At 42.3% G+C, this 13,004-nt stretch overlaps 1 protein-coding gene across 1 annotated transcript; it reads left to right on the top strand.

Annotated features, from left to right (window-relative positions):
* The first annotated feature begins 1,528 nt into the window (after positions 1 to 1,528).
* Positions 1,529 to 2,445, top strand: LOC118653369 (histone H1.8-like). The gene is given in 2 exon segments (XM_036304105.1): positions 1,529 to 1,637; positions 1,640 to 2,445. Coding segments are annotated over 2 exon segments (915 nt in total).
* Positions 2,446 to 13,004: the final 10,559 nt, after the last annotated feature.

Below are 13,004 nucleotides of genomic sequence, written 5' to 3'. Positions count from 1 at the left end.
TACGAAGTAACACTTTGGGGTCAGCTAATTAGCAGATGAAGTGTCTTAAAAAAAACATTGCCTTAGGATTGGCCGATTTGCACAAAAAATGTTAAAAGTAAATTTTGATTGATATGAGAATCAAATGAACCATTTGGAATATGAGGAAGCAAAAAACACCAAATCAGAAAAAAGAATCCTAAAGTATGAAGATAGTGTAAGGAGCCTCTAGACAACTTTAAGAGTACCAACATTCACATCATGCGGGTGCTGGAAGAAGAAGAAGAGAGAGAGCAAGATACTGAAAACCTATTTGAAGAAATAATGACAGAAAACTTCCCCTACCTGGTGAAAGAAATAGACTTACAAGTCCAGGAAGTGCAGAGTCCCAAACAAGATGAACCCAAGACACATCATAATTAGAATGCCAAAGGTTAAAGACAAAGTGAAAATCTTAAAAGCAGCAAGAGAAAAGTAGTTAATTACCTACAAGGTACCGCCCACACGAATGGCTGCTGATTTCTCAACAGAAACTTTGCAGGCCAGAGGGAGTGGCAAGAAATATTCAAAGTGATTAATAGCAAGGACCTACAACCAAGATTACTCTACCCACCAAAGCTATCATTTAGAATTGAAGTTCAGATAAAGAGCTTCATAGACAAGAAAAAGCTAAAGAAGTTCATCACCACCAAACCACTATTATATGAAATGTTGAAGGTTATTCTTTAAGAAGAGGAAGAAGAGGAAAAGATAAAAAAATATGAACAATAAAATGACAATAAATATATATCTATCAACAATTGAATCTAAAAATAAAAATAAATGAAAAAGGAATCCAATGAACAAAATAAACTGAAGAATAAAATAGAACCAGAGGCATGGAAAATGAAAGACCGATGAATCTCAGAGGGCAGGGGGAGAGGGGGCAAGAAGAGATTAATTAAAGAACTTATATGCATATATGCATTACCTATGAAAACAGACAATAGGATGGTGAATGCTTAGGGTGGGATGGGAAGCAGGAAGAGGGGAAATGGGGCGGGGGAAGGGGGACATCTGTAATACTCTCAACTGAACTGCATCCAGCACAGCCAGGGGTGAACTTGAGGAGGGGCAGTGAAGGATTAAAGAAGACAGACAAGAGAATACAGTTGGAGCCAGGTAGGATCAGTGTGCCTGGATGAGGAAACAGTGACACAGCCTGTAAACTGAAGCTTTATTTTATAGTCAAATCACACAAATCAAAACAAAGGGAGTGGTAAACATGTTTACAATGTTCTTGCTAGTTTCAAATCTATTTTGTTACTCAAGCCTTGTTTTGGCAGCACTTGCTGCACCTCCTACAACCAATTAGCTACCTAGGAACAAGGGAAGACTATAAGATCAAGCTTCATTATGCTAGGAGGGCTCTTCCCTCCAAGCTGGGACTTGTATGTGGCTCTGCCACAGGTCAGTCCGAGGCTTGACCCTATAGCCACTTCCTACACTCAACAATAAAGATTTAAATAAAAAAATAAATGTTTGACCTCTGCGTCTGTGTCAGCCTGCAATGGCTCCCGGGAGCTTGGCCTCCAGTGACACCTTGATCTCCTCGGCCTCGCTAACCTCCATGACCTCCACCTCCGAGTGGTCTGGGACTCTCAAGCCAGGCCCGCCCAACATGCCGTCCCACCCCCACGCCGCAACCCCCCGATGCTGCGCATGGTGCTGGAGGCGCTGCAGGCGGGCGAGCAACGCCGGGGCACCTCGGTGATGGCCATCAAGCTGTACATCCTGCAGAAGTACCCTACGGTGGACGCCATCCGGCTCAAGTACCTGCTGAAGCGGGCCCTGGACACAGGCATGCAGCGCGGCCTCCTCATCAGGCCCGTCAGCTCCAGGGCCCGGGGGCCCACTGGCAGCTTCAAGTTAGTTCCCAAGCAAAAGAAAAGAATCCAGCCCAGGAAGACAGCCACCGCGTCGGCCCCCCGGAGACCTGGTGAGGCCAAGGAGGAGGCCCCCAAGAAAGATGGCCAGACCAAGGGCGAAGAGGCAAGAGGGGGCAAGGCCAGGAAGGCCCCCCAACAGCCAGACAAGGCCATAGAGGCCCCTTCTGGTGCCAGCGGGCCCCCTGGGAAGTTAAAGATTAAAGGCAAGAAGGACAGCCCAGCAGATGCCAAGGCCCACAGGAAAACCAAGGCTAGGACTCAGAGCTCAAAACCCACGGTCCCCAAGAGTGGAAATGGTGTGACTTCCCCGGCCAAAAAGAAGACAGGGAGCAAGGTCCTTAAAGAGGCCACTGCCCAGGGGGCCAGGAAAGGGTCGAAAGCCAAAGCTGCGGCTGCTCCTAAGGACAGCGAGTCCAAGATGGTGCCTGAACCACTGACCAGGAAGACAGAGGTCCCCAGGGGCCCAAAAAGGCCTGGCATGTCCACCGCGGCCTCATCGTCCAAAGAGACCAGGGTGAAGGCAGAAGCCAAGAGCTAGAGGCGGGTGGACAGACACTAAGACTCAGAGTTTTTATTCCCCCCAAAAAACACATCACTTTATTTTACTGTAACCTATTTATCAATAAAGATTTTTTTCTCCCTCACAAAAAAAAATAAATAAATAAATGTTTGGAAATGGGGGAGACAGTTACAGAAGTTTACCAGGAAAAGCACAGTTAACAAGGGTAAAGTTGTTATGTAGATTCAAGTCCAAGACTTTCTCCACATATATGAGTTTCTAGTGATTCTAGTTCCTGGTACAGAGAGATACACTTACAAGTGGATATTTCCCTTATAAATGTAAATACCTTTTGCAAAAGGGCTACTTCTACTCACCTTTTAGGGCTTCTCCAGTGTCTGCTGTTTCTTAAAAATAACATTAGCTAAAGACAATCCTAATAACAAAGGAGCATTTTTGGGCATGGAAAATTTTGCTCCCCTTCAGAGCCATTTTGAAAGAGGAATTAGATAGCCCTAGCTGGTGAGCATCAGCCTGCAGGCTGGAGAGTCCCAGGTTCGATTCCAGTCAAAGGCACATGCTTGGGTTGTGGGCTCGATCCCCAGTAGGGCATGCAGGAGGCAGCCAATGGATGATTCTCTCTCATCATTGATGTTTCTATCTCTCTCTCCCTCTCCCTTCCTCTCTGAAATCAATAAAAATATATATTTTTTAAAAGAAAGAGGAATTAGAGTTCCTAGGCTTCAAACTTGAGATTTCTAAAACATATAAGTAACATCAATAAAATGGAAACTGGAAATAGGAGGTGTAGTAGGCAGCCAGAGTAAATGAGACTGTGTTTTGTAGATGGTGTGCGAAAGTTGTTAGAGTAGAAGTGAGAACAAACTTCCTGCAAGCATACTGCTTAATAGGATCAAAAACTAAGGTTGTCAATATTAACATTACTTTACTATTCTGGGAAATTTTGTCTAGAAAAATGAAGTTGTAAGTAACTTTATTATTTGTTTCAAGAACTTTCTGAAAAATTATTTTATATGAACAATAAGTTTGCTCAACTAGCTGCCCTTCCCAAGTTAAGAGGCTACTATTCAGGGTAAATTACCCATTCTCAGATTGATAGATCACTTAATGGGTAAATTGCTCACTTACCAAATGATTACCCAACCAAACTCTTGCTTTGCTATATTCATCAATCTAAAAATCTATATTACAAAGTTTGCACAATTCCTGTCAGATCCCTGCATTGAAAGAGATGCCTTAAGCCAAACCCCCAAACTGTATAAATATCTGCCTTTGACTTTCCTGTTACAAGATACTACTAAGATTCTGCCAAGATGGTATTTTCCTTTATTACAACAAGTAATATATTCAGGTTTTTTTTTATCAACAGATTTTTGTTGGTGATCTTTTTTGGAGCCAGCAGTCATAGATAGGATGGTCAAAGTAATGAGAAATTTATGTTTTATATGAATATTGTTAAGGGATGAGGAAACTTTCCCCCTTCCTCTCTTAATTCTTCTGGCTGGTTGAATAATTAAAATGGCATACAGTGGATTGACAGGAGAAAAATCAAGTTTTAATATGCATGGGGAATTCTCATAAGCATGAAATTCCAGAGACAGTGAGGCAAAATGACATAAATAACATTCAGAACTAAAGAGGGGGAAGTGAGGCAAGTCACAGAGAGATGAAAAGAGTTAATGTTTTGCAAACAAATGTATAGCAGGCCATTTTGAAACAATGAGATATAGAGAAGATATTGATCAAATGGGCCTTCTAGGTTCCTCCCTATCATATTAAAACATAGTCCTCTGTGATGATAGCTCCTACCTGGAGCAAGTCCTTTGTCTAAATTCTTTTAGGCAATAAGGGGGAAAGTCAAAGGTTCTTCCTGAGCCTTTTGTACTTTGATTTTCAGTTTGAACTAATCTACACGCCAGAGTGGCAAATGTTGGAGTGATTCAGAGAGATATCCAAGGAGAGCATTCACACACAGTAAGAGGTAGATGAGCTAGAGCAGACTACAAAAAGGTAGGATAAGTAGAATTTTATCATATATCAGAGCCAGAAAAATGGAAGAGAACTTTCTTGGTTGGGTGACCATAATTGCCATGCATGAAAGGTTTAGGATAATACGGATTAAAAGAAGATGGCTAAAAGATTTAAAAGAAGTTTAAGAAACCTCAAATAGAACATTTAAGCATGGGATGAATATATAGTTATTAGATACGACCAATGGCTCTATACTAAGCCTAATGGAATTTGAGAAAAGAAAGTGAAAATATGCTAATATAGTTGAAAGGGGGACCCCAGTAAAATTTGTACTAGTAAAGCTTCCAGTGGAGTGGGGCAGAATCAAGATATTAGAGAAATGATGTAATGGCTTAAAAGATTTATACGAGAGGTCAGAAAACCTTTTCTATAAAGGACACTCTTGTCTCAGTCACAACTTTGCTATCATAGCCAAGGAAGCAGTCAATACAGAAACGATTGGGCATGAGTGGATGTGTTCCAAAAAAAACTTTACAAAATTAGATTGCAGGCTGGATTTGGCCCATGGGCTGCAGTTTGCAGACACCTGAATTATACTATGGCAATGTTATGAAACAAAAGAAGTCTTTAACAAGACAAAATATCCATAATAGTTATCAACATTAAATACATTCACTAGAGCTGAGCAACTATTCAAACTATTCATGAACAGTGCTAAAAATTGCAGCCTCTGAAGGCAGCTCTCTATTTCTCCTCAAAGAAAAATTTTATAGGGTTGAAGCTGGTCTCTGCTCTGCATACATCTTGATCGCCAGACTGGATCATCCTACACTGAAATAAAGAAGTCTTTTCTAAAATTTATCTTCATTGTTGAAAGTATTTCAGATGTCACCCTCCCCCCACAACCCCCATTGGAAATAAAGAAGTCTTTGTGGGACATATTTTGCATAAAATTTATGCTTCCCAAATTAATAGCCTTCATCAATTTAGAATTTTAATCAATGCATGCTAATTTGCTATTCAAATCTCTTGAAAATTAGAATAAAAAAGTAAAGATAATTACTATAAATTAACAAGATACTTAATCCATGGAATACTTCTAGATTCACATTCAGACTTAAGTAATATTACAACCCGAAAGAAGTTTGAATAGTGTTATTTTTAAAAGAGAAGTAAATGGCTGGGGGGGTGGGACGGGGGGGAGGGGGACGGAAACAGAGCTTGCAATGCTGGGCTTTAGCTTAATTATAGAATTAACAATTTACTTTGTAATGCATTTTAACTTTGATAATATATTAACCATGCAAGTTTCAGAAACTAGCTATTGCAAATAATGTGGTTGTAGTATCAATATTAATGTCAAAGCAGAAGTAAATAAAGATATTTAGTAGTAAAGTCATAAAAAGTGATCTCGGTAAGCCTTTCTTATTTAATCATGAAAGTATCCTATATAATAAAAACGTAATATGCAAATTGACTGAACTGCAGAATGACCAATCGCTATGATGTGCACTGACCACCAGGGGGCAGACGCTCAATGCAGGAGCTGCCCCCTGGTGGTCAGTGCACTCACACAGGGGGAGTGCCACTGAGCTAGAAGCCGGGCTTACAGCGGGCAAGCGCAGCAGCGGTGGCAGGAGCCTCTCCCGCCTCCACTGCAGGCAGGCAGTAAGGAGCAAGGAGTCCCGGAGTGTAAGAGCCCCAGACTTTGAGAGGGATGTCTCACTGCTGGCAGGTGGACATTCCCTGAGGGGTCCACGACTTCAAGAGGGCACAGGCCCTGCTGAGGGACCCCCCACCCACCTTCAGTGCTCGAATGTCATGCAACAGGCCTCTAGTACAATCATAACATTGTGCATACCTTCTATTTACTACAGATCACACTCTTTTGCTTATTTAATCACCTGATGGTACTTCTTATTCTTTATTTTAATTTAGAGATAGGAAAAAACAAAAGCAAAATTTAAAATATATTACATTGCAGCCCTAGCTGGTTTGGCTCCGTGGATAGAGCATCAGCCTGCGGACTGAAGAGACCTAGATTTGATTCCGGTCAATGGCACATGCCCGGGTTATGGGCTTGATCCCCAGTAGGAGGCGTGCAGGAGGCAGACAATCAATGATTCTCTCTCATCATTGATGTTTCTATCTCTCTCTCCCTCTCCCTTCCTCCCTGAAATCAATAAAAATATTTTTTATAAAATAAAATGTATTACATTGCAAAATTTAGGCTAAGTGCTTTATATTGCAACAATACATTTAGCCTCCATACCTAATTCTGTGAGATAAGTACTGTTATGATCCCCATACCACAGGTAAGAAAAGTAAAGCACAAAATGATTATAAAACTTTCTACTACTAATAGAGTTCATAAGTAGCAGAACTATGAGTTGACCAAGTTCTATTTGCCTCAAGGTCACAATCTTTTAAATACCCTAACATGTCATCTCTGAAGAAGACCATTGGAAGTGGAGGTACAGAGTGCAGCAATACAACTAGTTAATCACCTGCCAGTTTTTGTACTGTACTGGATGTGGAAGATTTCCCATGGAAGTGGGTCCTTTAAAAAATTATATATATAATTGACTTCAGAGAGGAAGGAAGAAGAAGAGAGAGAATCATCAATGATAGGAGAGAACCATTGATCAGCTGCCACTTGCACACCCCACACTGGGGATCGAGCCCACAACTCAGGCATGTGCCCTGACCTGGAATCAAACCGTGACCTCCTGGCTTACAGGTCGATACTCAACCATTGAGCCTTGCAGGCTGGGAGAAAGAGGGTCCTTTTTTATGCAGAAAATTATGGCATCATTTGACAAAAAATAAAATATAATGAAATATATAAACAATGTGTACTTTGAGACCCTTTTGTAAGTATAATAAATATAAACCTACCACTAGGCCAGCCATTTTAATAGGATGGTATGGGACATATCAGAATTCAATTCATCTTTGTGGACCATTGCACTGGATTCTGAAGTTTTTAAGAGCAGGGACTAGAACTTGTTCACCTTTGTGTCTCCAATGTCAAATACAGAGCCTCTCATAAAACAGAAAATACTGATGTCAAAGGGCATCAGTTGTTGACCAGCCAGTTACCATTTGTATAACCTTGGCTCAATCATGTCCCCTGAGCCTAAGTTTTGTTTTGTTTTGTTTTGTTTTGTTTTGGCTGGGAGTTTTTTTAATTTAAAACAAAAAAAATACTGTGAATTTTAAACTAGCTTTTAAGGGTAAAGAACCTGCTACACCAGGACAGGGCACACATTTGTGCATGATCTTAAAAGCTTGGGGAGTGAGTAGGCTCAGGGACCCAAATATTCTGACAACCCCAAGGCCTGTTGAGAGGGGCAAAAGTGAATGATCCCCTATGGCAGCAATTCTCAACCTGTGGGTTGCCTAAGATCATCCTGCATATCAGATATTTACATTACGATTCATAACAGTAGCAACATTACAGTTATGAAGTAGCAACAAAAATAATTTTATGGTTGGGTCACAATACGAGGAACTGTATTTAAAGGGCCAGAAGGTTGAGAATCATGCTCTATGGATAGGTCATGGTGATGGCGAACTGCCGGGGTCCCACCCCAGCGGGTCCAGGGGCCCCCAATGGTGTGGACGGAGTCGGCGAGGAAGGAATGACACGAAGACAGCGTTCAGTTGATCAGCAGCCTAGCCAGGATCTCTAGCCAAGTTCTGGTCAGGATCTCCAGCTAGGTTCTGTGTCCATGTTCTCTTGCTAGGTTCTCCAGCCAAGTTCTCCAGGATCTCCAGCCAGGTTCTGTATCCATGTTCTCTTGCTAGGTTCTCCAGCCAAGTTCTCCAGGTTCTCCAGCCAGGTTCTGTAGCCATGTTCCCCCGCTAGGTTCTCCAGCCAGGTTCTGTCACCAGGTTCTAGTCCGGTTCTCTTGCCAATTTCTGTAGTCAGGTTCAGTCCAGGATCTTTTGCCATATTCTCTCCAGCGAAGTTCTTCTGTCTGTAGGTTCTGTGTAGGTTCTGTCTTCTAAGTTCTGTGTGTAGGTTCTGTGTTCTAAGTTCTGTGTTCTAAGTTCTGTGTTGTTACATCTGTATTTATACCAGTTGATTCCAATCCTATCAATCTCTATTCCAAAGGTTAGGGCGTTTCTTATCTCCATTCCAGGGAGTAAAGATTATGTAGCTTAAGCATGATTGTTCGTAGTTAAAGTGATTAATTACCCGCCTGGTACTTAGTTAAGAGGTTTTATTCCCTCCCTAACTTCAGGGGAAAATCCCTACCTGGGGAAACAACCTTTCTCAGAGACCTTGGTTAAAACACATAGTGCCAAGAAGGTGAGCAAACATATTAAGAACAGTATGCCATATATGCCAGGTCCCTTGAAACAGCAAGCATGGACCGGTTCCCGGCAGCGAACCTTTTGAGCTCAGCGTGTCAGCATTTTGAAAAACCCTAACTGGTGACATGGCACCAGTCACATATAGAAATTTTTTGATATTTGCATAGTAAAACAAAGATTTATATTTTTGATATTTATTTTATATATTTAAATGCCATTTAACAAAGAAAAATCAACCAAAAAAATGAGTTCAGAGGTGACACGTGTGTCATAGGTTCGCCATCACTGGGATAGGAGGTCAAGTAAGTTATAAATAACTGGTGAGCCAGGGGGACAGAGCACCCAAATAACCTATACCCCTGGGGGAGGAGGTGTCTTCCAGTTCTCAGGGACTGAGTGTATTGGGGAAACAAGGGAGAGAAGACCTCTTCACCTGGTTGGACCACACTGCTGCTTGAGGAAGTATTGGCTTCCCCAGGGATTCCAGCTTCAGCCCTGCTTTTCTTGCCTAAGGCCCTTCTTATTTGTATATAAATACTTGACTATTTACACTATAATTCCTTACCTCAAGGCTAGAGTTAGCTATGAATTGATACATTCAAATACATGCTTAACTATGCTAATAAGCCTGAGGACGGGGTTTACTCAGTGGAAGCTTTATGGTGTACTTTCTGCTCCAGTCTCGGCAGCAGAGTCTGAGTCATCAATCCTGGTTGATGATGTTAAAAATAAGGCGAGCCCCCCAAGTCAGGGGTCCTGGTAGAACACAAAGCATACTCGGGAGCCAGGCAGCAAGGCCATCATCCTTACTTCTAAGTAGAAGGGTGTGCACACATGATCTGGAAGTACGCCCACACAGAGCAGGTGGTCGGCCCGGGGATTTATAATCCCTGATGCATGTGACCTGTCCCTTGCTCTTTTTTTAAATTAAATCTTTATTATTCAGATTATTACAGTTGTTCCTCTTCCCCCCCCCCATTGCTCTCCTCCACCCAGTTCCCACACAACCGTCTGCCCTGACCCGTCCCACTGACCTCATCCATAAGTGTACGATTTTTGTCCAGTCTCTTCCTGCACCCCCACACCCCTTTCCACCCAAGAATTGTCAGTCCACACCCTTTCTATGCCCCTGGTTCTATTATATTCACCAGTTTACTCTGTTCATCAGATTTTTTATTCACTTGATTTTTAGATACACTTGTTGATAGATATGTACTTGCTGTTCATAATTATCTTTACCTTTTTCTTCTTCCTCTTCTTAAAGAATACCTTTCAGCATTTCATATAATGCTGGTTTGGTGGTGATGAACTCCTTTAGCTTTTTCTTATCTGTGAAGCTCTTTATCTGACCTTCAATTCTGAATGATAGCTTTGCTGGATAAAGTAATCTTGGTTGTAGGTTCTTGGTATTCATCACTTTGAATATTTCTTCCCACTCCCATCTTGCCTGCATAGTTTCTGTTGATAAATCAGCTGACAGTCATATGGGTACTCCCTTGTAGGTGACTGACTGTTTTTCTTTTGCTGCTTTTAAGATTCTCTCTTTGTCTTTTGCCCTTGGCATTTTAATTATGATGTGTCTTGGTGTGGTCCTCTTTGGATTCCTTTTGTTTGGGGTTCTTTGTGCATCCTGGACTTGTAAGTCTATTTCTTTCACCAGGTAGGGGAAGTTTTCTGTCATTGTTTCTTCAAATAGGTTTTCAATATCTTGCTCTCTCTCTTCTTCTGGCACCCCTATAATTCGGATGTTGGTGTGCTTGAAGTTGTCCTAGAGGCTCCTTACACTATCTTCATATATTTGGATTCTTTTTTCTTTTTGCTTTTCTGGTTCGGTATTTTTGCTTCTTCGTATTTCAAATCTTTGACTTGATTCTTGGAATCTTCTTGTCTGCTGTTGGGTCTCTGTATATTATTCTTTATTTCAGTTAGTGTATGCTTAATTTCTAGTTGGTCTTTTTTCATATCCTCCAGGGTCTCACTAAATTTATCGGCGGTTTCTAGAAAATTCTTGAAAAAAACCTTATAAATGTGGTTTTGAACTCTATATCCAGTAGTTTGCTTTCCTCCATTTCTGTCATCTGTGACCTGTTTCTTTGTCTCCGCATTTTTTTATGCTTCTCTGTGTTGGTAGAGTGGCTTTGTGTGCTTGGTGTCCTATAGGGCCCAGTGGCTCAGCCTCCCCAATTCCCTGAGGTGGACACTCTTGGTGCACCCCTTTGTGAGCTTTGTGCACAGTCTTGTTTTGGTTCAGCCTTGATTCTTGTAGATATCACTGGGAGGAATTGACCTCCAGGCCAATTGGCTGTGAAAATCAGCTGTGTCTACGGTGGGAGAACTTCTGTGCTGAAGACACCCTTATGGGGCAAGACTTGCTTCAGTGGGGCTTCGGTGTTCACTGAGTCTGCCCCATGAGTGTGTACCTTATGGATCTGAGGAGTTGTAATCTGGATAGTCCCACTCTGACCACTGGGTACACTGGCTCTTGGATCTAAGGAGGTGCTAATTTAGCCTCTGCCTGAGGTTACCCAGCAGAAGCTATGAAGAGATCTGCAGATTCCCCTTCCTTGTTTGGGGTTTGGAGGTGCCCATATGAGTCCCAGCTGTGAAACAATGCAAGCTGCTGTGGGGCCTTGGGCCTTCTCTTGGAAGTTCTGGGTCTGTCTGGCCCAGCTGCAGTTTGTTAGGTAATTTTCAGATTGCAAAGGGCCAGGGCATTCATATGCAAAAGCCTCTGCTGCAGCTTGGGTGGGTGGGGTCTCAGGGAATCAACAGAGCGGAGCAAGCAGCTATGGCTGATCCTCAGCCTTGCCCTAAGAGGCCCCGAGTTTCAGTGTCCCGGTAATTGCTGCAAGCACCTCTGAGAGAAAGCTGACCTCGAGTTCCGAGTTCTGCCCGCTGCCAGACAGTCCAGTTTCTCCCCGTATGAGTCTGGGTCTCCAGAGACTTCCCAGAACTGGAGTTCAGAGCAGTCGGGGGCTTGTGACTCCCTCCAGATTCAAAAAGACAGCCGCGTCCTTAGTTGCCAGCCCTTGCCGTGTGCGCCTTCGTACCTCTGTACTTTACTTCTGCACCTCCTCTGAGTCTCAGTGTGCTTTTCTCTTTCCTTCTAGTTGTAGAATTTCCACTCAGCCAGCCTTCCTGTAGTTCTGGATGATGTCCGTTTTGTCTTTCAGCTGTATTTTTGCAGTTGTTCGAGCCTAAGTTTTATTACTTCTAGAATACAGTTGGTTCCTGGATAATTATACAATTTTAAAAAGATACAGATTTTTCCCTTATGAATCTTAACTTCTGATATATGGAAGACATATCTGTGATAATATTCATCCTACCATGCTCACAGAGTTGACGTGAAGGTCAAATGAGCTACAGCATAAATTTTACAAATTATAAAACACAAAGATTAGCCTTATAATTTTGATCATCTGTCTATTAGTCTGGTTTCTTTATGTTGTAAGAGATAGAAATCCAACTCTTAGGGGATAAATGATTGTATTCAAAGTATATAGGGAGCTTCCAGTGTCAGGGTCTGGGGAAGTGGTGGCAGGCACCATGTGCACCGTGTCTGGCAGGTGAAGGTGGCAAGAAGAAGCACCTGAAGCAGGCCAAGAAGTAGGCCAAGGAGATGGACGAGGGAGATAAGGGATTCAAGCAGAAGCAGAAAGAGGAGTAGACGATATTTGAGGAGCTAAAAGGGAAGGTGGCAGGGAAGGGCCCCCTGGCCACAGCTAGACTGAAGAAATCTGGCAAAAAGTGAGCTGGTCCTTGTGCCTGGGGCAATGGTGATCCCTAATTCCATTCGTTTTAACATCTGGGTTTCCTGTCATAACATCTCTTGCCATCTATAGCTAGAATGAAGTGTTGTGTTGGAGTCTGCTGTACATTTAAGAATAAACTTTTGTGAAGAAAAAAATCATGCAATGTGTCATCTCTTCAGTTCTCGCTGCCATTTCATCCTTAGCTGTGAGGTCAGAGTAAACCCAGCCCAGAATCCTGTCAAAGTGTGTTCTTCAGTCTTTGTTCTATCTGGAATTCTGTACTGCCTGGAATTAAACCAACTCGTTTTTGTTTTTTTGTTTTTAAAGAAAGTATATAGGGTAACTCTTTGAATCAAGAAAAAGAGAAAGGAAGGAAGGGAGGGAGGGAGGAAGACTGTAAGAGCAGGGCAGCTCTAGGAATCTCAGGTATGTAAATCAGGGTCTCAGTGTCATGGGTCCCCTTTTTTCTCTCTTTTCTTTTTCTCCTGCCCCTCTCTCCCATTGGCTTCTTTGATTATTAGATTCCTC

The sequence above is a fragment of the Myotis myotis genome, unplaced genomic scaffold (genome assembly GCF_014108235.1).
Source record: "Myotis myotis isolate mMyoMyo1 unplaced genomic scaffold, mMyoMyo1.p scaffold_m19_p_4, whole genome shotgun sequence".
Classification (NCBI taxonomy): domain Eukaryota; kingdom Metazoa; phylum Chordata; class Mammalia; order Chiroptera; family Vespertilionidae; genus Myotis; species Myotis myotis.
Note: the sequence above shows the minus strand (reverse complement) of the source record. Positions and strands in the feature narration are given on the sequence as shown.